The sequence below is a fragment of the Spermophilus citellus genome, assembly GCF_964194105.1.
Source record: "Spermophilus citellus genome assembly, chromosome: 9".
NCBI classification, from domain to species: domain Eukaryota; kingdom Metazoa; phylum Chordata; class Mammalia; order Rodentia; family Sciuridae; genus Spermophilus; species Spermophilus citellus.
Window position 1 is genome coordinate 87,756,503 of NC_138191.1, and position 26,753 is coordinate 87,783,255.

The 26,753-nt window shown below is 34.1% G+C and overlaps 2 protein-coding genes across 2 annotated transcripts in view; one reads left to right on the top strand and one right to left on the bottom strand.

Annotated features, from left to right (window-relative positions):
• ITGB3BP (integrin subunit beta 3 binding protein) overlaps positions 1-7,969 on the top strand; it is a 57,653-nt gene extending 49,684 nt beyond the window's left edge. The window contains exons 8-10 of the mRNA XM_081305686.1: positions 3,379-3,429; positions 4,361-4,426; positions 7,133-7,969. Coding sequence (XP_081161812.1) covers positions 3,379-3,429; positions 4,361-4,389 — 80 coding nt within the window. The 3' untranslated portion in view covers positions 4,390-4,426; positions 7,133-7,969. The remainder of the gene's footprint in view (positions 1-3,378; positions 3,430-4,360; positions 4,427-7,132) is intronic.
• Positions 7,970-9,771: 1,802 nt separating this feature from the next.
• ALG6 (ALG6 alpha-1,3-glucosyltransferase) overlaps positions 9,772-26,753 on the bottom strand; it is a 43,008-nt gene continuing 26,026 nt past the window's right edge. The window contains exons 8-15 of the mRNA XM_081306584.1: positions 26,516-26,707; positions 25,591-25,726; positions 23,755-23,840; positions 21,352-21,436; positions 18,054-18,124; positions 15,752-15,820; positions 15,430-15,628; positions 9,772-11,398 (exon numbers count right to left, since the gene is read on the bottom strand). Of these exons, the coding sequence (XP_081162710.1) occupies positions 11,201-11,398; positions 15,430-15,628; positions 15,752-15,820; positions 18,054-18,124; positions 21,352-21,436; positions 23,755-23,840; positions 25,591-25,726; positions 26,516-26,707 (1,036 nt within the window). The 3' untranslated portion in view covers positions 9,772-11,200. The remainder of the gene's footprint in view (positions 11,399-15,429; positions 15,629-15,751; positions 15,821-18,053; positions 18,125-21,351; positions 21,437-23,754; positions 23,841-25,590; positions 25,727-26,515; positions 26,708-26,753) is intronic.

Genomic DNA, 26,753 nt, shown 5'->3' on the forward strand with positions numbered 1-26,753 from the left:
AAATTTAAAACACACACCATAACTTGAAAATTTACACTGAAATTTTTGTGGTTTTCAGAAGAACTGGATCCTGTAAATGAGGGAATGCCTTCCTAAAGTATATGAATAAAAAAGGATCTCTGCTGAAGACAAGTTTCTTAAACAAAGAAAGGCTTCTTTTTTTTTTTCAGTTACTTAGAAGTAAGCCTGACTTCACTTTTCCTAATAATATTGGCTTTATGACTATTAGGAAAATAATGAAATGAAAGGTCCTTTTTCTTTTACATTTGGATGTGAATTTTCATAATTATTTTAAATTTGTTATGCTGAAGATTTAAAACATATGACCATTCAATGGGTTGATACAGATAGAATGTCACATTATCATCACATGGTAAGGCATGAAATTTATTTGCTTTAAATAATCAACCTCTACTTAAAACAACTTGATAGAGATATTTCTTAAGTCAATAGATGGCATTCTGTAGTATTTAGTATTCTAGTTTTTTCTGAAGATAGTAGAAAATGCCATCATTGTTTGTCTGTGTCCAGTACTTCCAATAAACAAAATGTTTTTGAAAAGAATGTAAGCAAATTGTAGAGCAGTTGCCAAGATATGAAATCCAAACACTTAGCTTCAGTCCAAAACACATTTTATCTGTTTTGAGAATAATTGTGTAGGTTGTAGTATGCATATTTTAAATGAAACATAATCATCTGAACTTTGCATTGTTTAAAAAAGTTGATTGTTTCAGCTGTTTGTAATAGAAAATATTTCAGAATTTTTAACTCTGGTGTTTTGTTTTTTTTTTTAAACAGCATAAATCTAATGTTCCTGTCTTCTTTAGTTAATTTACTGTGTTCTTGCATTGTAAAATTCAATCTTGGTTATAGGATTTAAGTTTATCAGACTCTTAATCTACAGGATAAATTTTAAATTCCAGTTCTAAGACTATAAAATAGTTTGATATTGTCTTTTCATTCTTACCACCCACTGAAGTATTTTTTAAACATAAAAATATGTTGTCCTTTTCCCACTCAGTCTTGAAAAAGTATTCATCATATCAGCCAAATCATTTTACTCCCAGAAGACTTCTACCCTTTTGTTTTTTTCTATTATATCTTGACATTAAACAATATCTTTTTTCAAACAGGTACTTCCATTTTTAAAGCACTGAGGTTTGAAGTTTAGACATGATGAGTTTTAGGAGAAACAACAAAAATTTCCCCTTATGCTTTAAGATTCTGGATTTATCTGGAGATAAAAACAATGGAGGTATTAATTTTGGTAGCACAAATATACATTAATGTACACCATAGACCTTAGCTCTGTATAAGGATTCAACTGTCATATATGCTGTATGTGGGTCATACATTTCCTATCAGTAATGTTAATGCTCTTGTTTTACACTATTCATCACTATTTGGGGGGGTACAGTACAGCTGCTGAAAATGCTTACTTGAGATTTGTCTAGGATTTCAGGAAAAGCAAACTGGTTTATTACTTCACAAAGTCTTTTTAATAATTTCTCCCATGACTTAATTCCTTATACTTTTACTAGAAGTATGATAATTTTTCTTTTGAATATAATCAGTAAAAAATGTTTAAACTATAGATTTGAACTCACTTAATAGCAATTATGTGTTTAAGAGGTGTAAATAACTTGCTAGCAGACACTACAAATATCCAGGTGCTGTGTATGTGCTGATGACAACAAAATTGAAAAGAAAGACTGTAATAATTCTGACTGGTTTTCTCTGCAGAAGATATTGATTATTTGTGTGTGGTGAGAGATTTGGAAAATTCAATTAAAGGAGTTGTGCAAAGGTTTCATAAATTTTCCTTCTACAGCGTGTACACAGACATTGTTGCGTATTAAATCAATGCAGCACTTCACAATATATTTTCTTTGAAACATAAAAATAAATAACATTTAAACAGTTCTGCTTACTACAGAAACAAATTTTATTTTCTGTGAAGCATTTAGTCATGTGCTATCACTGACTCATACACATTTGCCAGCTGTAACAAATTTTATAGACATTTTCTCTGGAGACAGATCTCACATACTATGAATTTTTAAATGAGCAAATGGTGAAGAAGGGATGTCAGCAATATAAAAATTGATCAGTTAAAAGATAAAAGCATAAGTAAAGAGATTTGTATGGTAGTCTTAATAGGTTTTATTAAATAAAAATACTATAAAAAGACAGTAATGAATAGACTGAAGACTAACTGTTCTTGAGGTGCAGAAAAATTATTCGGGCACATTTATAGAAATTGGTTTTCTGTCATCTGACAGGTGAACATTTTTTTCCAATCTTAACTCTAGTTTAAAAAGTACCCCCTTTAAGAGTTAGATAAATTATCTAAGTGGTTTATATATTTTAAATACATATATAATAAACTAGATATTTATAGTATTATATAACTAATTATATAGCTAAAAGCAGGACTTGTATAAAAAGTAAATATTAGGTGATTTTTTTTCCCTGCAGCTCAGACCTCAGGAAGGAGGAGAATGGTCATTTTTAATTCATACTTCATACCATATGCTTCAGCCTGCTGCAGTCTCTTTCAGTATTCCAGGCCTCCCTGCTGCTTCTTCCTCTCCTTCATTGCTTTTTCTTGTGTAGCAAACTCATGCTTATCCTTTAAGGTCAGCCTCAGATGTCCCATTCTCTGTGAAGCTCTCTCTCCCCAGCTCTCCTAGTTAAAGCCAAATTGCTTCATCTTCTAGGCTCCCACAATATTTGTGTGAATATTTCTAAATGTATCTTGTTAGAATATATTGTAATTCTCTAGTTACAGGGCTCTCCCTGGGCTCCTCTTTAGCAAAGTCTTAATCTCTATTGTAGCCCCAGACCTCAGTATGGAATCTGGAGAGATCAGATCGCAGTGCAATGAGTATGAATGGCCATTCTTAGAATTTTTTAAAGAATTATCTAATTATTTTCAAATACTTGAAAATTACTCTGTTTGCATGCCTCATTAATTTAATGCTGATTGAATACCTGTTATGAACTAGGTATTGTTCTAGCTGTAGGGATACACTGACAAACAAGACAGACACTGTCCTGCCCTCAGGAGTATAGAATCCTCCACATACAACAAGTTATCATAATAAAGCATAAAGAGTATACTAACAGTGGTGGTAAGCATATATTATAATAAAGTTCTGGCTCTTATAATAAAATTTTAAATGTATATTCCAAAATAGAATCAGGCTAATCAGGTATTGACATGAAAATTTATAGCCCCACAGCTATTTATCATGTAAAATAAAACTTTAGGTTATTTTTAATTTTCATTTTGATTCAATATTTATTCTGCATAATATAGAGTTACAAGTTACTTTGAACTGTTTTTCTGAAAAAAATCTTTCTTCTTTCATATAGAATTATGTCATCTTGACAGCTACCAATTCCTTAAAGCCGTTTTAAAAAGAGGTACTACTTTACTTTTCTAATTCAGCTTAACTTTGTTGGATTTTGCCTGTGTTGTTCAAGTGGAAACATTTTATTTACATTATCAGATACGATACTGTCTTTCTATACGAAAAGATACATGAGCTTTGGAGCTTTAGTTGAAATTTATTCTTATAAACAACAGAAGAGCAGTCTGACAAGATCTGAGAGTTAAATGCTGATTGAAAAAGCACAATGTAAAAGAGGGCACATTTTTAACTATAAGAGGATCCTTAATTGAGCACCTTTGGTATAAATATCTAAATACATATTGACAAATAGATTGTAGTTTTCATAGGACACATCTGACTGAAGAAGATATAGCCAGCCTATTAAATTTGGAAATGTGCTAATAATTTCCAATTAAGTAAATAATTTTATACTAATTGTATCTTTTCTTCAAAACAATTCCTATTGATTCAGCAATACATATGATAGTTTATCATATCTTATTGTAAGTAATAAGCTAGAAGCAATATAAGTCATGATGTGACATTAGCATTTAGTGTACCTGTTAACTCAAGGTTCTCATTAGGAATTGGTATTATCCCACTGGCATCAATATTAAAAGATTTTTAGAAGCTAACCAGATGTTGCCTGCTATTTCTTAGAATATAATTCTTTCTTATTTTTTTCCCTAAGAAAATTCATTTCTTTGGAAATATCTCAAGCGATTAATTTTAGCCTAACAAACAAGTTGTTTTTAAAATAATTGCAAGCCATCTTACATAGAAAATTATGTCACTTTTATTTATCAAAATGTTGTTAATACAATAAATGATTGTTTATAATAATGGCTAACATTTATTGAGTATATTTTTTGTGCCAAGCACTATTATAAGCACTGTATACATATCTTTTTAATCTTCACAATAACTTTCGAGGTAGATACAGTTATTATCTTTATTTATAGGTGAGGAAACTGAAGCACAAAGAAGTTAAGTATTTTCTCCCAGAAGCACCAAAGACAGAAAGCAAGGTCAGTAAATTGAGTTGTCTGGTTCCACTTAACCACTACTTAGTAATAATCTACAAATGTCAGGTTTCACTACTAGTCAAGGATTTTGTATTCTGTTAAGAATAATACACTCAAACACACATATAATTTATTCATCATAAGGTTAAATATTTTATAGAATTTCTGACCCATGAAAATTCCAACAGAGAACTATTATGTTAGACGGTATTCATTAACACATATTCACAGCCATATATTTAGCAAATGAACATACTCATTTATATGATAGTCTCATTAATAAACTATGGGAAACTGGAGTACTGTTAATAACTTTGTGTTCAGGGATGCTAATAGAGGTCATCATATTTTAAAGGTAGGTTTTTTATTTTTATTACTTGTTTAAAAATCTTTGATTTGAGTAAGCAGGGATTGAACTCAGGGGCACTCAACCACTGAGCCACATCCCCAGCCCTATTTTGTATTTTACTTAGAGACAGGGTCTCACTGAGTTGCTAAACACCTCCCCGTTGCTGAGGCTGGCTTTGAATTCGCAGTCCTCCTGCCTCAGCCTCCCAAGCCACTGGGATTATAGATGTGCACCACTGTGCCCAGCTTGAGTAATACTTTAAAGAAATTAGAAAGAATTAAGGTTGAACTACCAGGCAACTCCCCTTTGAGAAGTCAAAGAGAAAAATGACAGTTAAATACAAAGATTTTATCTTCAAGGCATTTCCTTGGTTTCTTCTTTTGACTGTTTCCTTCTTACTTCGGGAACTTTGTTCATGATCTCAAGTCATTCATCTTAGTGGAAAAAAAAGATTTCCAAATCTATTTATGACCTCCCTTACTGAGCTATAACCCTATAATCTTAGCTACCGTACTGATTTCATCACTTACCCTTCAAAAATGTTCTTCCTTCTACCTTTCTAGCAGTTATGCATCATTCCATAGGCTTAAGAGCGTAAACTATGTTCAGAGGTTATATGATTTGGTAGCCGTTGGGAAGTCACAGAGACAGAATCTTAAGTCTAGACTCTTCTTTCTAAGAGGTCTGGCCAATAGCAAGTACAGATAAGGATTGTGAGTCCAATAAGGATGAAAGTATCAACCTAATTAGTGGAGGAATTGATAAACCTCCAACATGGAAAGACCTCTGGCAGAAGCTTGGGGTAGCTGAAGTGGATTATGCCTTAAAGCAGAAATGGAATCTCCTCTCCCATACTTAATCTAAAAACCTTAAATTCTATCTGTGTGCTCGAAGAAACTGAGAGGAAAGCTCAATCTTGAAATAGGCCACAAGTCCACATGCCTCTAAGGCCATGAAGAACATAGACCTGCCTTAAATGCATGATTGTTAGTAGGTGTGATAGAATGAGATGGTGTCCTTACCACGTGATAATAGGAAGTACAAAAACCCATTGGACTGAGAGAAGGTAGTGATAACAACATGAACAAAAAGGGCAGAGAAGTATGATGATGTAAAGGTAGATTCAGACCCATCATTGACCGTTACGGTCACCAAGCTAATATGTTTGGGTTTTATTTATTTTGACAGAGGTGAGCCAGTAAAGATTATGATGAAAGTAATGATCAGAAACATTTTAGAAAGAATAATGTTAACATAGTTGCTCTGAAGGATGAATACTACCACTCCTTAATGTGCTATGACATATGTCACATTGATCAAAGTATTTCATTTTGCTGGATCCTAGATTTAACCTTAAAATCTTAACAGTTCTTCCAGCAGCCATGATCCATTGATGAAACATCTTTGCAGGGTCTGGCTCTGTTTTTGTTGTTGTTTTTAAAGAAAACCAAGATTTGATTAGGTGTCCAACACCAATTCTACTACATACTTAGCTCTGTGACCTGAATGATGCAGTTCGTTCCTCTAAGTGTTGATTATAAAATGGGACTAATATTTGCCTTGTGAAAGTGTACAAAATAATTAGCTTAATACCTCCAGCATAGTAACTAATAAATGATGGCCTCCCTTTGCCATACAGTATTATCATTAGCTCTAACAATTGTATCAGTATTCTATAAAGATATTAAGTGAACCCTAGAGTGCTTAAAATCTTCTACTGAAATGCAGACCAGACTATGAAACAAAGATTTGGCAAAAATAAGTTGTCAAGTTGGCATCCCATAAGATAGGGAAATGTAAGGGCCCACTGTGTAGTACTTCTTCATAGATGCTAACGTAAGCAAAGAAAAAAAAGAGCTACATACCTAGTGGGAGTATATGCCATCATTTGCCAATGGCGCTTTCTTCTCCCAAGGCCAAATAAGACAAGAACCTCTACCACCACTAGGAGTCCCCAGAGGGACACACTCTGAATAGGAATGTATTACAGTAAACACTTTCCCCTGCTTTGGCAGCTGTTGGGGGAAACACCTGCTGATAGTCCCTTAAGGCTTATAGTCAAAGGCATGTAAATTTGGTGTTTTCAGTAGGTCATGTGGAGTTTTAAAATTCTCCTGAAAAGTATCTCATGTAAGTATCTACACATAAACTGAAAAGGCCTGTGTCATAGTAGTCACAAAAGTATTTATGAAGATGAATCTTGCTTAGATGACTCAAAAATAAACATAGGAGAAGTTACCAGTATCTAAGTATTGAATTACATGATATATGAGTGTTTAAATTATTTTTTAAGTGATGCACGAGATTATGTTCATTTAGAAACTCTTGATGATGTAATAATCACCTTTTATATCTTGCAGGCATTTAGAAGAAATGCTCTCACTATGAGTACAACTGCATCTGCCTGATCATATTTAAAGGAACAGAAGAAATATTTGTAATTAATCTGCCCAGTAAATACCAGCTCATAGCACTAGGCAGGTGCAAGTCTAGATAAAATTTCTTGCAGCTAATTTAAACTTTCTACACACACCAATAGATAATCTTAATGTAAATATTACATTTTTTCTTGACCCTTTAATGTAAGCCAGCATGTAGAGGAGGATCTTGACTTACATTGTGTATCATGGATGTTTTTGTGTACTGTTAGCATTTGTGGATAGTTACTAAAGTATGTTTGAAAATGGTTGTACATCTGCTAGAGCTATATATTTTCCTGGAACTCAGATTAAATCTAATGGCGAGTTGAACTGAGGACCACTTTTCCCACTTAAAGCCTCGGGTACTTATTAATTTATAGGTTTTTTTAAATGTTTAAAAACTTATTTAGAGACTGGAGATGTGGCTCAAGCGATAGCACGCTCGCCTGGCATGCGTGCGGCCTGGGTTCGATCCTCAGCATCACATACAAATAAAGAAATAAATAATAAAAAATTCTCTCTCTCTCATTTAGAAGCTTATTGTGTAACCACTACCTCAGGGATGAGTTTTTATTATTATAATACGCTTGTTTTTTCTATGCTTGTATTTTCAAAGTTTTAAATTCCATACATTTTGTAAAATATTATAATGTATTTTTTAGTACATACATTTAAATATGAAGTTGGTTTTTAGCTCAATTAAACAGCCTCCAATAAATTAAAAAGACCTTTATTATGAGACAGTATGTAATCCTTTCCAAATTATTTAAATTCTTTATTCTGAAAAAAAAATTCTTTATTCTGTATTGTTTTTATTACCATTTATTTGTATTGTTGCTCACAAAATGAATCAGTATCTAAACTAGGTACTAAATTACATGGCAAGTGGATATTAAAATCATTTAATTGATACATGAGAAATACGTTGATTTGGAAATTAATTCATAATGATGACATAATCATCTTTTATATCCTGCAAGCACTTAGAAAAATCACAAAATATGTCTTTGTGTATGCATGTGTGTGTTATTAGAGATGGCTCCCTGGGCCTGACATATGCTGGGCAAACACTCTACTACTGAGCTACACCCCCCATCCCTGAATATATCATAGCTTGATAACATACATTTTTTTAAAAAGTGTATACTTTTCTTGACCATTTCTAGAGGGGGCAAATGTTATTCTCAGAATTTGTGTATCATTTGATGTCATGAAAATAAAAATACCATAGTATTTTAAAGACCATTTAACAAGGTGGAAAATAACCCATTTTCCGCTTAAATTCAGATTCATGTCTTTTTTTTTTAAACTATTGATATAAATATAGGTGCTAAATAGTAATCCAGTTAACTATTAAACCTAATTGTCTTCATTAGTGATTTTCTTGGTACTATTTAAATGTCTTAAGATAATCGTCTGCTAAATATTAAGAATACTTTAAAATAAACAAAACCTCAGGATATAAGTCAAAACATTTTGTAAAGTAACCTACATTAGTTAGGAAACAAAGGGTTAAGAAGTAGATTGGTTTCATATATAATCCAAGTTATGTAGGTATGTGCTTAATGCTCTTAAACCAGTTACTGTATGTTTGACCTCTTGATATACTAAGCTTTTGCCTTTCAGAACAGCTGGGCTGCTAAGAATCATTTCCCAGTTCTCTTCATTGTAGATCAGATGACTCTCACTTTATCACCCTTAGAGGCTGCATGAAGGACAAAGCAGAAAAATCCACACACAAAACTAATGTTTATATGGGGGGAGGGGAAAGGGGAATATACTTGGCCCTGATCTTCCAATGAAAATAACAGAAGAGAGACCAATTGAGACTTGAAACCATTGTGTTACTCTAACCGTTATTTAGTTACAACCTATCCATCTCTTAGTCTTATCTATTGAACAGAGAGGCTACTTTGGCTGCCTTGACTTTTGTAAATGTTTCACTCACTTATTTGTGGTTTATCATTTGGACAGAAAGCTACATCAGGATTTTTTCCCCCTCCCTAAAGCCTCAAGGGAAAAATGACTTCTGTTTGCTTCATATGTGATACATAACACTTCTCCCTATTCCTCCCTATTCTCTTCCTTGCTTTAAGAAACAAAACTAGAAAAAAAAAAAAGAAACAAAACTAGGTCTGTTGGCAATGGGGGAAACTGCACTTCTTAGAAATGCTTCTTCCCTCTAAAATGTACTTGGAAATAACAGAGAAGTGCTCATCTTTTGATAGATACATAGTGAAAAAAATTAGAAATTTTTCTAAAATTTTGACTCGTCTAAATATATTAGAACATTCCTATAATCCTTAATCTAGCTGAAATGCTTTGGAATAGCCCACTTCTGTGATTTTTATATTAACATTTAAAATTTTTTTCTAGTTAGTTATACATGACAGAATGCATTTTATTTCATTGACTTATGTAATCTTATTAATTCATCACTGGATATACTTGGTATTTTAGAACCTAATTTTTTTAAAGTCAAAATATTAGTTTTTAATATGAGAGATACTGGACTTATAATTGCAGTAAGTCTCCTTAGAAGCTATAATGTAATTCGATGATGATTTAGATTAAATCATCTAAAAAATGTATTATTATTTATAGAATTTACCACTATAAGACACCCTGAATACAAGTGTTACGGGTATATTATTTATAATAATACTTTTATTTCAAATGTTTCCATACTCCAGTTATTTAGAACTCAGAATTTTCTCATCACTAATATAAATCAACATCCTATGTTAAATGCAAACACACTATTATAAAAATTTTTTTTTAAAAAGGCAATACCAGCCAGCCAAGATGCTGACATTTGGGCACAGTGATTACAGATGGTGACCATGGATAGTGATGTTCCTGCTGAATCGGCAGCGACTCAAGGCTGCTTTTCTGTGCTGACCTGCCCTCTTGTGTCTTTATGCACATTTACTCTGAGAAAGAAATACTTCTCGATTTTTGCTTTGTCTAAACCCACTTTCTTTATCAGACTTAGCAATACATACCTTCTTGCATCAGTCTATGACTAGCTTGTATCCAGAACCAAATTCTTTTTAGTATGACTGTTTAAAAGTACTTCTGAATATGCTTCAATGGCTACCTTATGAAAGAAATATACTCAGTTTTAAAAAAACGGTTAATGGTAAATTTGCTTTATTTTTATCATAGAGACTAAAGAGAACATATTTATATGAGAAACTACAACATGGATATAATACTTTTACCAATTGAATACTATAGTAAATAGAGATTCTGATAATAGAGGGATAAAATTAACAGGAAGTATGATTTGAATCAATGCTTATGCCAGTGGTAAGTAACCTTGAACCAGGTGTTTAACTTTAAATAGAATGATGCTAGAAAAGATTAGAACTAGTGTTCATGAGTAGCTTAAGAAACTTCAGAATAATTGGGATTTAAATTCAGGAAAAATCATTTTTTAAATGGATTCAAGTAAATCTGCATTCTTGGAAATTAATAAGAATACCATTTAATCTATTTACCTTATTAAAAACAACTTCAAATTTGTAAATTTGACATCAAGACATCAAGCAGTTTAATTGGCCTCAGCAATTAAAAAGAAGATCTTAAAATAAATTCCCTGAGATAACAATGAAATACATATTACTTGCATGCTAAAATGCAAAGAAAACTAAATCTGAATGCCAAAATTAGTGGTTTCCTTTAAAGACGGGGTTTGATTCTCCCATTAAGCTATTTGCAGATTTTTTTTCAAGACATCATTTATAGAGTACATTTTCTAAGTAAATCTTGGGACTAAGGACTTTTTTAACTAATTAAATAACTGTGAATATTAATAAAAACTACAATATGCTTTGGCCCAACAATATTTAGAAAATAAAAGCCGCCATTGGTCTTTGGTCCCAAAATACATTTATGTTGTGGAGAAACAATGACTTTTCATCATTTCTTTTTCTATTCCATGATTCTCAAAATAACAATTTCATTTATACATTACAAAAAGTTCACATTTGTTTGGGAATACAGCTAGTTGATTTTCTTCCGATTTCTTCCATTTTTGGAATCCCATATGATTATAATGTTGAAGTATACCAAGAAGAACAGGAAGTTCAAACAGGATACAAAACACACCAATACAGAGAATAAATCTGGTAATTTCTGAGGAGGATCCAGTGTGACAATCATCAGCGTCAGAAGGACCATAAAGATCACTGAGGTCAGAAACTATAAGGGAAAGAAAACAATACTGAGCAGTATAGAAGATAAACTGTACTAACACTGATATGAAGCTATTAAATGAGCAGAACTGAAGGTGAGGGTTGAGGGTCTAACTCTTCTAGTGGATCTCAACTTTGGCTTCATGTTAGATCATCTGACTTAAAAAAATCTTGATGCACAGGCCACACCCCAGACCAATTAAATCAGAATTTAAGAGCAGGCCTTAGTACTTTGTTAAAGCTCTATGTTGTTGTCATGTATAGCCAAGCAAGAGAATACCTGTCTTATACTTTATACCACACCTAGGCACTGAAGAAAGGTATCTGGATCATATGATTGCTAGTTAGGGTTAAATTCATGGTATCCCCTACAGTCCTGGGTCCTAATGGAATATAAGGTTCTAAGCCAGTAGTCAGGAGAACCCATCTATGACATTTTTCCCATGGTAAATGAAAAAATTCCATTTTATATTCACTGAATATTCTCAGTGAGTTAATACTGTAGTAAAGCACAGTGGGACATATGAAGAAAATGTGGTCCTCTAGCCTTGAAGAGTCTGCCTTTTAATTAGAGAAATATTAAATAAAATCACAAGCTCATATTCGATTAAATACCAAAATGAGTAAAATAATTATCACATTTATTTTTAATTGTGTAGTAGTATTCTTCTCTAGACCATGCAACATGAAAATGTCCTATATCTACACTCCAATACAAGTGCTGCTAACCACATATGGCTGTTGAACATTTGAAATATGCCTACTATGAGAAGTGAATTTTTAAATTTATTTAATTTTAATCAGTTTAAATACAGTGGCTACTGTATTGGACAGTTTAGCTCTAGGCCATGAGCTCCTCTAAGACATGGAGAAGCCAGATGTTACTTATTTTATTTCAAGATGCATAGATACTAAAAGCTGCATAAGTTAATGTAGAAAGCAAATGGAGAAATAGTAGTGCCTTCCCTAAAGAAGCTATGCCACAAAGAGAACCCTAAACGATGCCATTATGCATCATAAGATCTGAATAGAATCTAATGCAATGGTCATTTTAGATGAAAGTGGGGAAGGTGGGTGCTAAAAAAGGCTTACAGACAGGTATAACCAACAGGTGCATATATCCTCCAAAGAGAAAATTCCTGAGATGACCGTAGTAGGGAATGAAAACTTATGACATTATCAAAATAAGTTTCAAATTTAAGAATTATGGGACTGCTTGAAATGCCATCTTGAATTAAGTGTCCAACTGGCATGCTGAAATTTCTTTCATTTTGTTTAAAATTTCTCATTTTAAACAAAAACCCTCTCTTCCTCCAGCTGTTAACCAACTTGCCTGCTACTGTTGACAGCAAAGCTTCCCAAAAGAGTTCCCTATGACATGCTGTGTCCAGTTCTCTTATTCACTAGTGGGCCTACACCAGTTAGGCTTTTACTTCAGACACTCCATGAAACAGCTCTCCTCAGGTATCTATTGTACTAGAAGAATAAATTCTTAACTGCCTTACTTGATTCTCTCAGTAGCATTTGATTATTTTTGTGGACTGTGAACTAAACCCAGGGGTGCTCTACCACTGAGCCACATGTACCCCAGCCCTTTTTATTTAATTTTGAAACTCCATCTCTTCAGCTGGGATTATAGGCATGTACCACTTCAGCCAGTTATCAGCATTTGAAATAGCACATTCTCTCATCACCTTGAAACACTGTCTTCACTTATAAAGTACGGCTACTATGATAACACACTCTCCTGATGCCCCCCCACCTCACGTAAGTTACCTCAAACAGTTCTGCTGGATCCTCCTCATGTACCCTACCTCTCTGTGTTCTAGAGTTCAGTACTTAGTCCTCTTAAACCTATATTCATACCCATGGTGAGTTCATCGAGCAACTGACTTTAATTACCAACCATTATTGCTGAAAACTCAAATTAGCTTCCAGCCAGGACCTTTTCCCCTAATCTCTAGCCTCATATGTCTTAAGTCCTCCCTAATGTCTTCACTTTGAATATCTAACAGGCATCTAAAACTAAACATAAAAATAAACTGCTTTAGCATGCTTTAGACCTGGGGTTCAAATCCAGTACTACCAAAAAAGTCCTATAAAAACAAACTTCTGATCCCCCCCATATCTCCCCACCCCCCAACATACACAAAGTGCCTTCGATAGTGTTCCTCCAATTCAGTAAAGGGCAACTCCTTCCATTCAGTTGTTCATGCCAAAACCCATGCATTCAGGCTTAGCCTTCTCTCTCATATCCTCAGCAATTCCTGTTGGTTTTACCTTCAAAATACAGCCCAAGCAAAATAATAATAATAAAAGGAAAAAAATGCCCCAAATCTGACTGCTTATAGCCACTTCCACTGCCACTCTACCCTAGTCCACAGCCCCACTGGCTCATGGATTCCAGCATCTGTTCTCCAAAGTCACCATAGTGATCTTCTACAGATGAAAGCCCTGTGTGATATTTGCTCTTATAATTTCTTTGCCTCACCCTAGTCAATCACCATGGCCTCCGTGATACCCAGTGCATTTATAGTTCTCCTGGGTCAGTCTATCCTCAATTATCTGCAGAGCTCACTCCCTTGCTTCCTTTGATTTTTTTTTAAAGAAGAAAAAGCCTTGCTACTTTAAAACTACAATCATTCTCTCTCCCTTTGATTTTTTTTTAAAGAAGAAAAAGCCTTGCTACTTTAAAACTACAATCATTCTCTCTTCCCTTGCTTTATTTTTCTCCAAAATATTTATTACCCTTTGACATGTTACATATTTTATATATGCTAACATCTGATGTCCTCGCTAGGATGTAACCTCCACGACAGCAGTGATTTTTGTTAATTTTGTTCACTGCTGTATCCTCAGCCTCCAGAAAAGTCCTTGGCACATAGTAAGCCTTCAGAAGTAAATCTAAGAGTACCTAGTGGTTCCCACCTTGACTACTGGACCAGACTGTATCACAGTAGGATTCGAGTGTGACATACATCCAAAGATTTGGGCCTGTGCTAATGGCAAAAAGTGAACCTTGAGACCTTGCTTTCCATTTGAACCCCAGTACAGTCAGTTAATCCTATCACTGTCTTTCTGGTTCACCTCTTAACTTTCTACCTCCCCATGTCAAATGGACATATTAGATTTGATGGATAAACAAAACATGGCATATCAACATAATGGAATATAATTTGGCAATAAAAAGGAATAAAATACTAATAGATGGTATAACACAAATGAACTCAAAAATAAAGTAAAAGAAACCAGTCACAAAAGTCCATATTTTGTATGATTCCATGTTATGGATGGACTGAACTATGTCCCACCCCAAAATCCATATTTTGAAGTCCTAACCCCCAATGCCACTATATTTGGAGTCAGGGCTTTTAGAGAGGTAATTAAAGTTAAATGAGCCCATCTATAGTAGTGAGGCCCTAATCCAGTAGCACTAATGTCCTTATAAAGAAAAAAGGCACAGAAACCAAAGATCTCTCCCTATATGAATACAAAGTAGAGGCTATATGACAACACAGGAAAAAGGTGGCTCTGTATAAACCAGGAAGAGTGGGCCTACCAGAAACCTACCCTGATGGCACCTTGATTTTGGACTCCTAGCCTCTAGAACTGTAAGGAAATAAATTTCTGTTGTTAAAGGTACCCAGTCTTTGGTATTTTGTTATGGCAGCCTAAGCTAACTATGATAGTCCGTTTGTATGAAATGTCCAGAACAGGTAAATCTATAGAGACAAAGAGCATATTAGTGGCTATCCAAAGTTGAGAGTTAGAAATGAGGGTATGATGGAGAATGACTGCTAATGAGTATAAGGGTTTTTTTTTTTTTTTTTGGGGGGGGGGTAATGAAAAAATGTAAAATTCGATTATTACGATAATGTACAAATCTGTGTACATTCTTAAAACCACTAGAGCATACACATTAAATGGGTGGATTATGTGACTAATTTCTCATAAAGTTAGAAAAGAAAAAAGATATTTCAATAATTTGAAAAAATAGTGGCATGCTAGAAAATGTACCATTCCTTAAAAACAACTTACCAAATGTTGTATAATTCTGGGAAGAAATGTAAAACGTGGAAGATATTTCCTTATAGAAATGGAAAAAGATTTTAACTGCAGTTCTTCTTCAGACATCTTTTCAAATATTGGAAAGAAAGTTGCACAAGCTATAAAAAATGCCATCACTGTCACAAAGGAGGGCATTAGGAGCTCATCCTTTAATAGAAGAGGTAGCATACTGCAAAGGAAAACAAAAAAACACCAAAGCACAATCAACACAAATCATCATTTTGTAAAAGTGTCTTAAATGAGTTTATAGGAATCATACTGAAAATATTATGTAGAAGTTGGCTTGACTCACCTAAATGTTGACACAAGTAAAAACCAAGTAGACATAAAAGGAATTTCATTTAAAACTAAGCAGACTGGTCTAAAATGACAAAAAAAAAATAGTATTAAAGAATATAATTTCAACAACTACTTGTAAAAAATATAAGCACATTTTATGTGTCTGATTTTCAGGGGTAGCTTAAAAGAAAAATCCAGGAAGGACTCCACATGGACTACTGATTCATTATTTATAACAGTCTAAACTAAGTCTAGAACCAGAGAAGGTGTAAACTCCTCATAACTGGGAAACTGCTGCTTCCAATATGCCATTAATGGAATATTTTTCTCTGTCTTACAAATAGTACCCTAAGGAAAGAGTCAGATAAGGCAAATCTGAACATTCAGAGAAAGCAAGCTTTTTCATATTTCATCCTACTAGGTAAATATGAAATGAAATCCCAAAACAGTTGCTTTCAAACTTTTGTTTTATGACCCTCCATATTATGTATCACTCGGCTAAGTTAAAAACTAAAGTTATGAGCCAGGCACAGTGGTGTACACCTGTAATCCCAGTGACTTGGGAGTCTGAAGCAGGAAGATCCCAAGTTCAAGGCCAGCCTTAGCATCTTCATGAGCCTCTTGTCTCAAAAGAAAAAGAAAAAAGAACTGGAGGTATGGCTCAGTAGTAAAGTGCCCCAGGGTTCAATCCCCAGTACCTTCCCTCAAAAACCCCTGAAGTTAAAACAGACAACATCAGGCCACTGAAGAGAGGATGACAGATGTGAGTTGTAAAGGGAAGCACACTGATAATAGTAGACTAAAAGAAAGGTAATAGTAAAAGACTATATTTAAAAAGTGAAGCCGGTTGTGGTGGCCCACGCCTGTAATCCCAGCAGCTCGGGAGACTGAGACAGGAGGATCATGAGTTCAAAGCCAGCCTCAGCAACATCAGGCACTAAGCAACTCGGTGAAACCCTGTCTCTATAAAATACAAAATAAGGCTGGAGATGTGGCTCAGTGGTTGATTGCCCTGAATTCAATCCCTGGTACCACCCCCACCAAAAAAAGAGCAATAGTAGAGGAACAGGAAGCACAATATCAGTAAATAGAGCTGTTATCAAAGAGCTGGTTCACATCTTAGCTCCAAACTCTGACCTTAGTACAACTCCTGGTCCAGTACCTTGTAGATACAGCTATGTCAGTGCTCAAGGAGAAAGGGGCTACTAAGAAGCCCAGAGTCCAGGTCCCATTTCTGTCACTTGAGATCTTGAGTCAATGATTAACATGTTTTCTTATGTGTACATGTAAATACCCTATACTATTAAATAGTTGAAAGAACTCTCTACAGGTATCATCTAGTATTTGTTAACAATAAAAATAAACTTTTCTAATGATGATGGCTATTGAATAATTGTTGCTACATTATTATTATTTGGCTCTTCTTATTTTTACAAATGCTTTATGAAGGTATAACAGTCTCCTCCTTTCTTTAGAAGGATAACTTTTCCCCATGTCAACTAGTATGTGAGATTTAAGCGCTGGATTATAAACTGGTTGAAAACTATACTAAGAAATAATACCAGAGGACTTTCTATTTCACTACTTGAATATATTCTAAATCAAAATGGATTCATTTGGCAAGTATATAGAAGGTGCTTAATATTCACTGGTTTTCAGGGTCTTAATTCTTTCCCAATTTTTCACTCAATATTTAGTTACAACTCAAGCACTGATGAAACATTTATTATTACATATACAGGACTGCTCTGAGAATACAAAGATGAATAGCCCCTAACCTTGAGATTCTGTAAAATTCATAATTATGTAGCAATTCCCTACATGGTCATCCTCTTCTCTCATCCTTCCCCTTCACCTTATTTGAAACAGTGCCTAGCTCCCCATTCCCTTCAGAATAAAAACCAAAGTTTATAATACCACCTACAAGGTCCTACATGATTTAGGCCCCTGTTACCTTATTAAACCGGTAAAATCTAACTCAGGTTTGGGCTTCAGGACATGATACTAAGTAGTCTTCCCAGTCTATCATGATATGAGTCTGTTTTGTTTAGAGTGAAGACACTTTCCACATGGGCCAGCCCAGCAGATTTTAGTTCAAAGCCCCATCTAATAATAATTATATCAATCTTTTTTTATTTAAAATATATTTTATAAAGAAATAAAATCTAAGATGTCATCATCCTGAAAAAAATGACTAATAATTATATGTAAAAATATTAGTATACTTTTATTTTGCACTTGAATATTTGTGTAAATTATAAATGTACTTATAAATTATACAATAGGAAATATATACTTCAAACATTTCTACTTACAATGATACCAAGAGAACGGACTTTTCATGTACTTGGAAAGAAAATAAAAAGAATGATAATGCACAGCTAACCTTTAAGAAAAAAAAGAAGGGGATGAGATATATCAACTTGTAAAATATATCAATTATGAATGTAAATAATCATTTCAAGTGAAATACGAATATTATAGCTTCTATCTAGAAATAAAATATAAATGCAGAACTGATGTATAATATTTTAATAGAATCTTGAAAATGTTTTTCAAAAAACAGTGGTTATAAACTATACATAAACATCTAAAACAAGTTCATTGGGACTCAATTATTAACAAACAAAACTAGTAAATATATACAACAATCACACCTTCATTCTCTCTTGGAATCTGACAGTTTAGGACAAAAAGTTTGATATCTAAAAATGAATCTGTTTCAGTGTTTATAAAATGTATGCTTCAATAAAATATGCTAAAACTGTTTTGTAAATTCATCTGCTCTTTGGGGTTTTAAATAAGTTACTTAGATTTTGAGAAATCTGTATTCTGCAGAATATATGTTGATGTACATCTAGTTTTGCTCAAGCAAAAAATCTGATTATCTTGTACACCCCATACATCTAATCCATCAGCAAATACTACCTTACAACACCTCCTAAATAAAACATCCATTTACATATCTGCATTTTCCTCTGCTGATGGTGGCAAAGGTCCAAGCTACGCCCATCTTTATCCTGCACTAGTACAATATAATCTATTAACATTCTTGCCCCATACACTCTATTCTCTAAGCAGCCATCATGTCAGATCATATAATTTCCCTTTTTAAAATCCTCCACTAGCTACACATTACATTTAGAATAAAATCCTAACCCCTGCGGGATCTGGCTCCTATTTCCTCTTCAAGCTCATCAGTTGCTGTCTCCCTGCTCACTTCACATCAACCACTTCCTACCTATCCCTTTATGCCTTGGGCGTGCCAGATGTGTTCTGCCTTAAGGAAAGATCTGATTTTTTCAAGTCAAGGCCTAGGTCTTATGATTGGCTCCTTCTGGTGGTATTCATCTCTTGGCTCAAATGTTACTTCTCTGCAAAGACGTCCCTAACTCAAAGTAGTGCCCTCACTGGGCACAGCAGTTTAGTCTGTCATCCTAACCACTTGGGAGGCTGAAGCAGGAGGATCCCTTGAGCCCAAGAGTTTCAGACCAATCTGGGCAACATAGTGAGGCCCTGTCTTAAAATAAATGAATTAATAAATAAAAATAAAGCAGTGTCGGGCTGGGGTTGTGGCTCAGTGGTAGAGTGCTTGCCTAGCAGCTGTGAGGCACTGGGTTCGATCCTCAGCACCACATAAAGATAAATAAATAAAGGTATTGTATCCATCTAGAGCTAAAAAATATTAAAAAAAAAACCAAAAACCGCAGTGTCCTCTAACCCATCCATCAGCTCTTTTCATATAACACTATTTTCTTTGTAGCACCCATTACTCCCAGGTATTTTCTTCTTAACTGATATATTTTCCATCTTCCACCACTAGCATGAAAGACCCCAGTAGGTGGGTAGGAATGTTGTCTGTCATTCACTTACCTTCAGTACCTAGAATAGGACCTGGCACAGTAGAGGGCACTCAATAATACTACTTTAATAAAGTAAATACAAATCATTTTGTTGCTATAGATAGATGAATATTCATAGTATCTATTATCTCATTATAGATTTATATTGATATAATTCAACCAAACAATTGAAAGGAAATATGTTTAAAATAATTATAATAGTAAATGTTTTTAAAGCTCTCAGAAGTATACAATCAGAATTCAAAACAGTATCAGTTATCAACAAAAACAAAATAACAAAAATCATTGTTTTAACACAGTGACTTGTAATAAAATCTACTGAACAGAATAAAATTAGGAAATAAAGAAAAAGAAACATTTTTTTCTGGCTTACAGTGCTTAAAAGTAATCATATCTAACACTGCTACAGTTACATTCTAAAGTTCTATTCCATTATCTTTGAAATATACATTTATTTGTCAAGCTATTTCCTAGAACAATAATATAATCTCTCATAAATTTGAAAATATTTCAAGTTAGGCCTACTGAAGACACCAAAGAATTATTAACCATATCCATCCTGTTCTAACCATCCTATAGAATATTAACAACAGATGACATCAGAGTTCATTCACAGAATGAAACAAATCATTAATTGAAAGGTAACAAAAAAGAAAACAGGAACACAAACATATCCTTTTTGTATTGTGGTACTAAGATATACTTTTGAAATATTTCACTGTTATGGTCAATTCTGACTTGTTTTTACTATGCAACATATATAAGTGGCAGTTCCAGATTGAAACACTAATTTCTAAAATGTGGTCCTCTTATAAATCCACTGGGATTTACTTTTTTCATAAACTAAATGTTCTTGGTACTTTAAAGGGAATTTTAAATATCACTTTATAGACCAAGGCACACAATAACAAAAATTTAAATGCCACAGAAATACAACCAAGAGAAATTTATAGGCCTACTCAGAAAATCCCTAAACTATAGGAAATATACCCAATCCATCCTCAAATTGACACAAGTCATCTTCCTAAAACAGAGATCTGTCCCCAACTCCTTCTCCCCAAAATCAGACATTTAAATTCTTCTAAAATTTGATCCATTGTTTTGGACCCTTACCTCTCACAGTATCCTCTTACACACACACACACACACATGCACACGCACGCACACACAGGCACACACGTGAGCACACACAAATTTTATTGTTTAATAGCTTTTCCCAGAATGTTCCTTGTCCTATCCTACCTCTGTACCTTCAAGCTCTTCTTCCTATCTTGAATTTCTTTTCTGCTATGTGACCTCCTGTTCCAAATCTTGCCCAGCTTTCAAAATATGCCTCAAAGCCCACTTGCTCTAAGCAGCTGTCTATAAAGTTTTCCTCCAAGATATCTCCCCTTCCCATACCATCATAGGACTTGATTTGTAACTGATAGAACTTAATGCCATCTGCCTGACTACAAAATTATTTAAGCGTATGTTTATCATCACTGTTTTCTTCTTTGTATTCCTTCATTAACCCAATACAAAACAGGAATTAAACAGTTGTTCAAGTTAACTGAAATATTCTGATTGCTCAGCTTACTGCCCAACACAGCCTCTAAGAAGAGGAAACACTCAATAAATGTTGACCAAATAAATGCATCTCTTAATCCCCAGCCCAATAAATTTTGGTCAAAGCAAGAAAATAATTATCATTATTTTTTAAAAGATCATTTGTAGCAAAAATTAAGTATGTAAAGTATTATAAACTTACCAGAGTAAATCTGAATCCTCTGGGAGAGGGATGAAGTATTAATTTTATACATGCAGGAAGCAAGCTCAAAAATGTAAAACAAAAGCTAAAAAAAATGAATAAGAATAAAATATGTTTTCTTTCTTTCATTTTTTTAAAAATATCTTTATTTTTATTTATTTTTATGAGGTGCTGAGGATGGGACCCAGGGCCTCATGCGTGCGAGACAAGTGGTCTACCATTGACCTACAACCCTAGCCCAAAAATTTGTTTTCTTTATAGAGGTATAAATCAAGCTAAACAAATACTTTTTAAAAATTTAGGAATCACATTATTTATCAACTTAAGTTGATTTCAAATTAAATTTTATTAAATTTAAATAGAAGAACAAAAAACATTTAAATAAAAGCTACACACTGAAATGTGAATATACTTTTATACAAAATTATATAATACAGAACAAGACATGATACTAAATACTGCTGAAGCTATTTTAGTACTTAATATCAGGTATAGAAAAGATAACAAAGAGGGCTGAGGCTGTGGCTCAGTGGTAGAGCACTTGCCTAGCATGTGTGAGGCACTAAGTTCAATTCTCAGCACCACATAAAAAAATAAAGATACCGTGTCCATCTACAACTAAAAATATTTTTTTAAAAAAAGATACAAAAATATAGTTAGAGGTGAATTACCAAGTAAATAGACAAGACTGTTTGTTTTCTGAAATTGATCCATTGTTTTGGACCCTTACCTCTCAGAGTATCCTCTCCTGTCCCCAACACACACACACACACACACACACACACATGTGCACACAAATGTTATTGTTTAACAGGAGAGTCTCTCTGGCCCTCACTTCATAAAAGTTGACTCTGATTTTCAAGCCCATGATAAGTTAGAAAGAACAAGATATAACGGGAACAAAAAGCTGAAGCTGCTCTTGATGATGGCTGACGGGCAGGGAGAGAAAAGAACGAGAGAACACAGACACACTGGAGTAAGAGCACAATGGCAGACACTCCTCTAATCCCTGACAACAAGTATATAACCTAACACAGGAACTGATTCTTCCTACTTGTGGTCCTGTGACTTGTCAACTTGGCTAGGCTGAACTGAAGTTCCCAGAATTCCCTTACTGTGTGCTTCCTGTTGCAGTGGGCTGCAAGCTGAGAGGGCAAGAGGGAGACAACACCCATTTCCCAGTGATTCAAATGCTAGGTGCTGCTGTGAAGAGACTTCACGGATGTAAAGTACCAATTTGGTGGACTTTAAGTTAATTAAAAGGGCTAGGCACAGTGGCACATGACTGTGTGATTCCAGCAACTGGAGAGGCTGAGGCAGGAGGATCACAAGTCCAAGGCCAGCCTTGGCAACTTAGACCCTGTCTCAAAATAATAAAAAAAAAAAAAAAAAAAATTAAAAAGATTGGGGATGTAGCTCAGTGGTAGAGTGCCCCTGGGTTACATGCCCCTGGGTTCTACACATAAGTTTTAAGTCATTCAAAGGGAGACTGTCCTAGGGTCTAACTGGGAAGCCCTTTAAAAAAGAGCTTAGGTCTTCCCTTACAGGTGCTGGATCTCAATCACTCTTCTTTACCCCTAAATATTTCTTTTTGACCATCTGCCTGTGGACTTCTGGTGTGCTCAGCCAGCCCCCCACAACTGCACAACACTATTCCTGGCAATAAATCCACATGCAGAGATACATAGGTGTGCATATGTGTATGCACGTACATACACACACAAATGATGACCTCAAACTTGTTCTATTTCCTTGGTTGACCTTAGCTGATACCCTACTGAAATTCATGATATTTCAAGACCATGGTAAACAATATTCAGTGAGCTCTGTTTAAGGAGAAAACTAGGTAAAAATGAAGAAAGACTTTCACATAAAATAAATCAAACAAGCTGGGCACAGTAGCACACTCCTGTAATCCCAGAGGCTTGGGAGGCTGAGGCTAGAAGATAGCGAGTTCAAAACCAGCCTCAGCAAAAAAATGAGGCACTAAGCAACTCAGTGAGACCCTGTCTCTAAATAAAATACAAAACAGGGATGGGGATGTTGTCAAGTGCCCTAAGTTCAAATCCCCAGAATCCATCAATCAATCAAACAAGAGAATTTTATTGTATAGAGTTGAAAATTTAAGTTGAAAATCCACTAGTGAAGAATATTTCATTCCCTAATAATTTCAGATAAATGAGGTATTACTATAATATTTTTAAATCTTTTTTATTGGTGCATTATAATTATACATAAAAGTGGGATTCATTGTTACACATTTGTATGTACACACAATATAACTATAATTTGGTCAATTTCATTCCCTAGTCTTTTTCCTCTTCTTCCCCTCTTCCCTCCCCCTTGTTATAATACTTTTAGAGGATAGTTTATAAAACACTATATAGAAACTGAGTGTATTACCTGATTATTATCTGAGTGTGTCGTGGCAAAATGTCCTTAATCTTCAGAAAAACACTGAAGCTGCACCAAATATTGGCTACTTTATCCTAAAAAAGATTTGTTTTACATTTTGATAAATTGAAAAACATACTAAATAAATCCATTAAGTATAAAGCCCATGATCATCAAAGTAAATAAACTTTTGAAACATGTGAAACTTTCATTCACATTTATAACAAGGTAGATTAAATTCTTCAAGCAACAAACACCTACACCTACACTCACACCTGCACTCAAGCATCTTGCTTTTTGTTTTTCTGATGGGAGGGAGTTAGTGGAAATCATCAGCCAACCATAGTCTCAACACAACATTCCCTAAAAATACTTGATGGTTTTCAAAAAGCAGTAGATCATCCTTAATAACTTAATAAAGTTATTCCTTTGAAATTTTTGTTTTTAAATTTTTCCCCATCTGTAAAACATATTACATTTGATACATTTTATTACACACCTAAATTTATTTAGAGTGAATTACTAGGTACAAGCAATGACAAGAGCTAATTGCTAATAAATCAAGAAGTTTAAAAACATTAGCAGTTGTGCTAGGATAACTTTCAAAATTAAATTTGAACTGCAGTTCTGCTCATAAAACCCTCCTCTATACTGTTGCTTCATTCACAGTGCATAGGCATGACATCAAGAAAGTCACTGACAACCACTGTGTCTCATCAAAGAAAATGCCCTTCAGGCTTTTGAGGGCAACAAGTGAATGAAAGTGCCTGATATCCATTTTTGTTATTATCATGAGAAATACCCTTTCTGAAAAGGAAGGTAAGGCAAAAAAACAGGCAGCTTTCATGCAGAATTAAACTTTTCTTTATATAAATGTTAGAGTTTATATAAAAAGAAGGTCAAGAGTATAGCTGTCAGAGTTTAAATTACAGCTCCGTCACATACTAATTACCTGAACCTCTGATCTCAGTTTTCTTATTTTTAAAGTGGGGCTAACTGCTATTTTAGAGCTACTGTAAGGATCAAATAAAGGCCAGTAAGTGGTGGTGATAATAGTGATTGTTTTTTTAATCAGTATCAGCACCACCATCATCCCCACAGACAGTCACACACACACTCCTATTCCTTTCCTTTGTAACAGCAAACTCCTTTCGCACTCGGTCTCTTTCAAAATGCTCATTCCTATAAATCCATTGAAAGATAGTCTATAGAAATTTATGTATTTAAAAATTAGAAAGATAATATGTACTTTTTTAAAAGCAAATTATCTATAAATATGTTGTCTCTAACTTTATTAAAAGGCTTTTTTGTTTCAGAAAAATGGTTTGTTTAATTACTAAATCTAAATGATCAAATTATTCATGTAATAAAACTTTAACAAGAGTGATTAAACTAGCATTAAATGAAATGAAAGATTCTCATTAAAAATTACTATGGATGAAGGTTATACATATCTCATAAGGAATTAGGAGATCTTTCTGGAGCAAACATGATTATTAGTTTAACAAATACTTTCCTAAGACTAAAAAGAACACAAATCAAAAAATTACAGAGTTGTTGTTATCTTTGTAGCTGCTGCTTCTCATGCTACCTTTCATTATGGACCCTATTTCACTAGAAAAATATATAACTGAATTGTGGATTTGATGATGACAAAAATACTAATGTATTCGTATTATGAACTAGAAAATGCAAGCTGAGCTAGGCATTCTATACTGAATCAATGACTGCAAGGAGGAAAGCTGCTGGGGTCTCTAGTCCTGTGTGTCTCCTATATGAATTCCCCAGAAGTTACAAGGAAAGGACAGTAACAGAAAGGAATGACAGGAAAGGTTATAAACATACCTCAAATAATCCACGATCAACTGGGAAGAGTCTTCTTAGGACCTGCAAGGCTTGTTCCCTTTCTGTAAAGAATGGCAGCCAGCAGAGAATGAATGAAGCCACAACGGTACAAGCTAGCTTAACTAACAACCTGAACCTAGAACCAAAACAAGGATGAGCAGTAAGATAGGGATTTCTGCAAAACTGATGTTAAATTTCATTGAATACAATAAATGCAAATGCACAGTAATGCTAAATCTAGCAACTAATATGGATGAGATGTGAGTTGGCCAGAATCAGATTTAAAAATTTCAGAGCTGTTATCCCATTCCCTTCACAACCTATTATATGTAATTTTGTATAACAATGGGGGTCTCCCTCCATTTCCATGCAATTTCCCGTTTTTCTCCCTTTCCCTCCCACCTCATGTTTCTGTTTAATGTTAATCTTTTCTTCCTGCTCTTCCTCCCTGCTCTGTTCTTAGTTGAATAAAAAAATTTTTTTAAAAAAGATTACTACTAAAAAAAAATTTCAGAGCTGTTAAGATGTGCACTTCAACAAAAAGACTGCTGTCATCATCCTAATTAACTTTTAACTTTGATGCCATTTCTATGAGAAGAAAGGGACACAGTCAATGTTAAATGAGGAAGTATTTCTAATAAGTATATAATGTAATAAGCTCTAAAGAGATGAAATCCTACAACAATGCTCTAACAAACCAATCCACATTACCTCCAGTAAGTGTACAATGATCAAACTCTCTAATTAAGAAGATTCAAAACAATATAGAACATGACTTAATCACTTTCTTCCCATTCACCTGTGGCCAACACATTTATTAGAAATCACCAAAAGGCCAAGTGAAGGACCACCTTCCTCCAAGTAAGTATGCCAAATAAACTCTCTGAAGTAAAATTTTGAATTCTGGTGTTTAAAAGTCACTCACCCTTTTCCTTTGAGGCCTTTTTTTAAACACTTGCCAAGTAAAAAGCAAAAAAATGGCAAGGAATGGTAAAGTTCCATCTGTTTATAATTTATAGCTAAACAAAATGCCAGTGACCCTAGCAGGTCCCAGTCATAAGATACTCCAAGAACACCCCACAAAGCAAAGCCCAGACTCACAGAATTATATATGTTCCTGTGTCAAGGAAATTATCTCAATAATTAGAAGAAGTAGGTCTTAC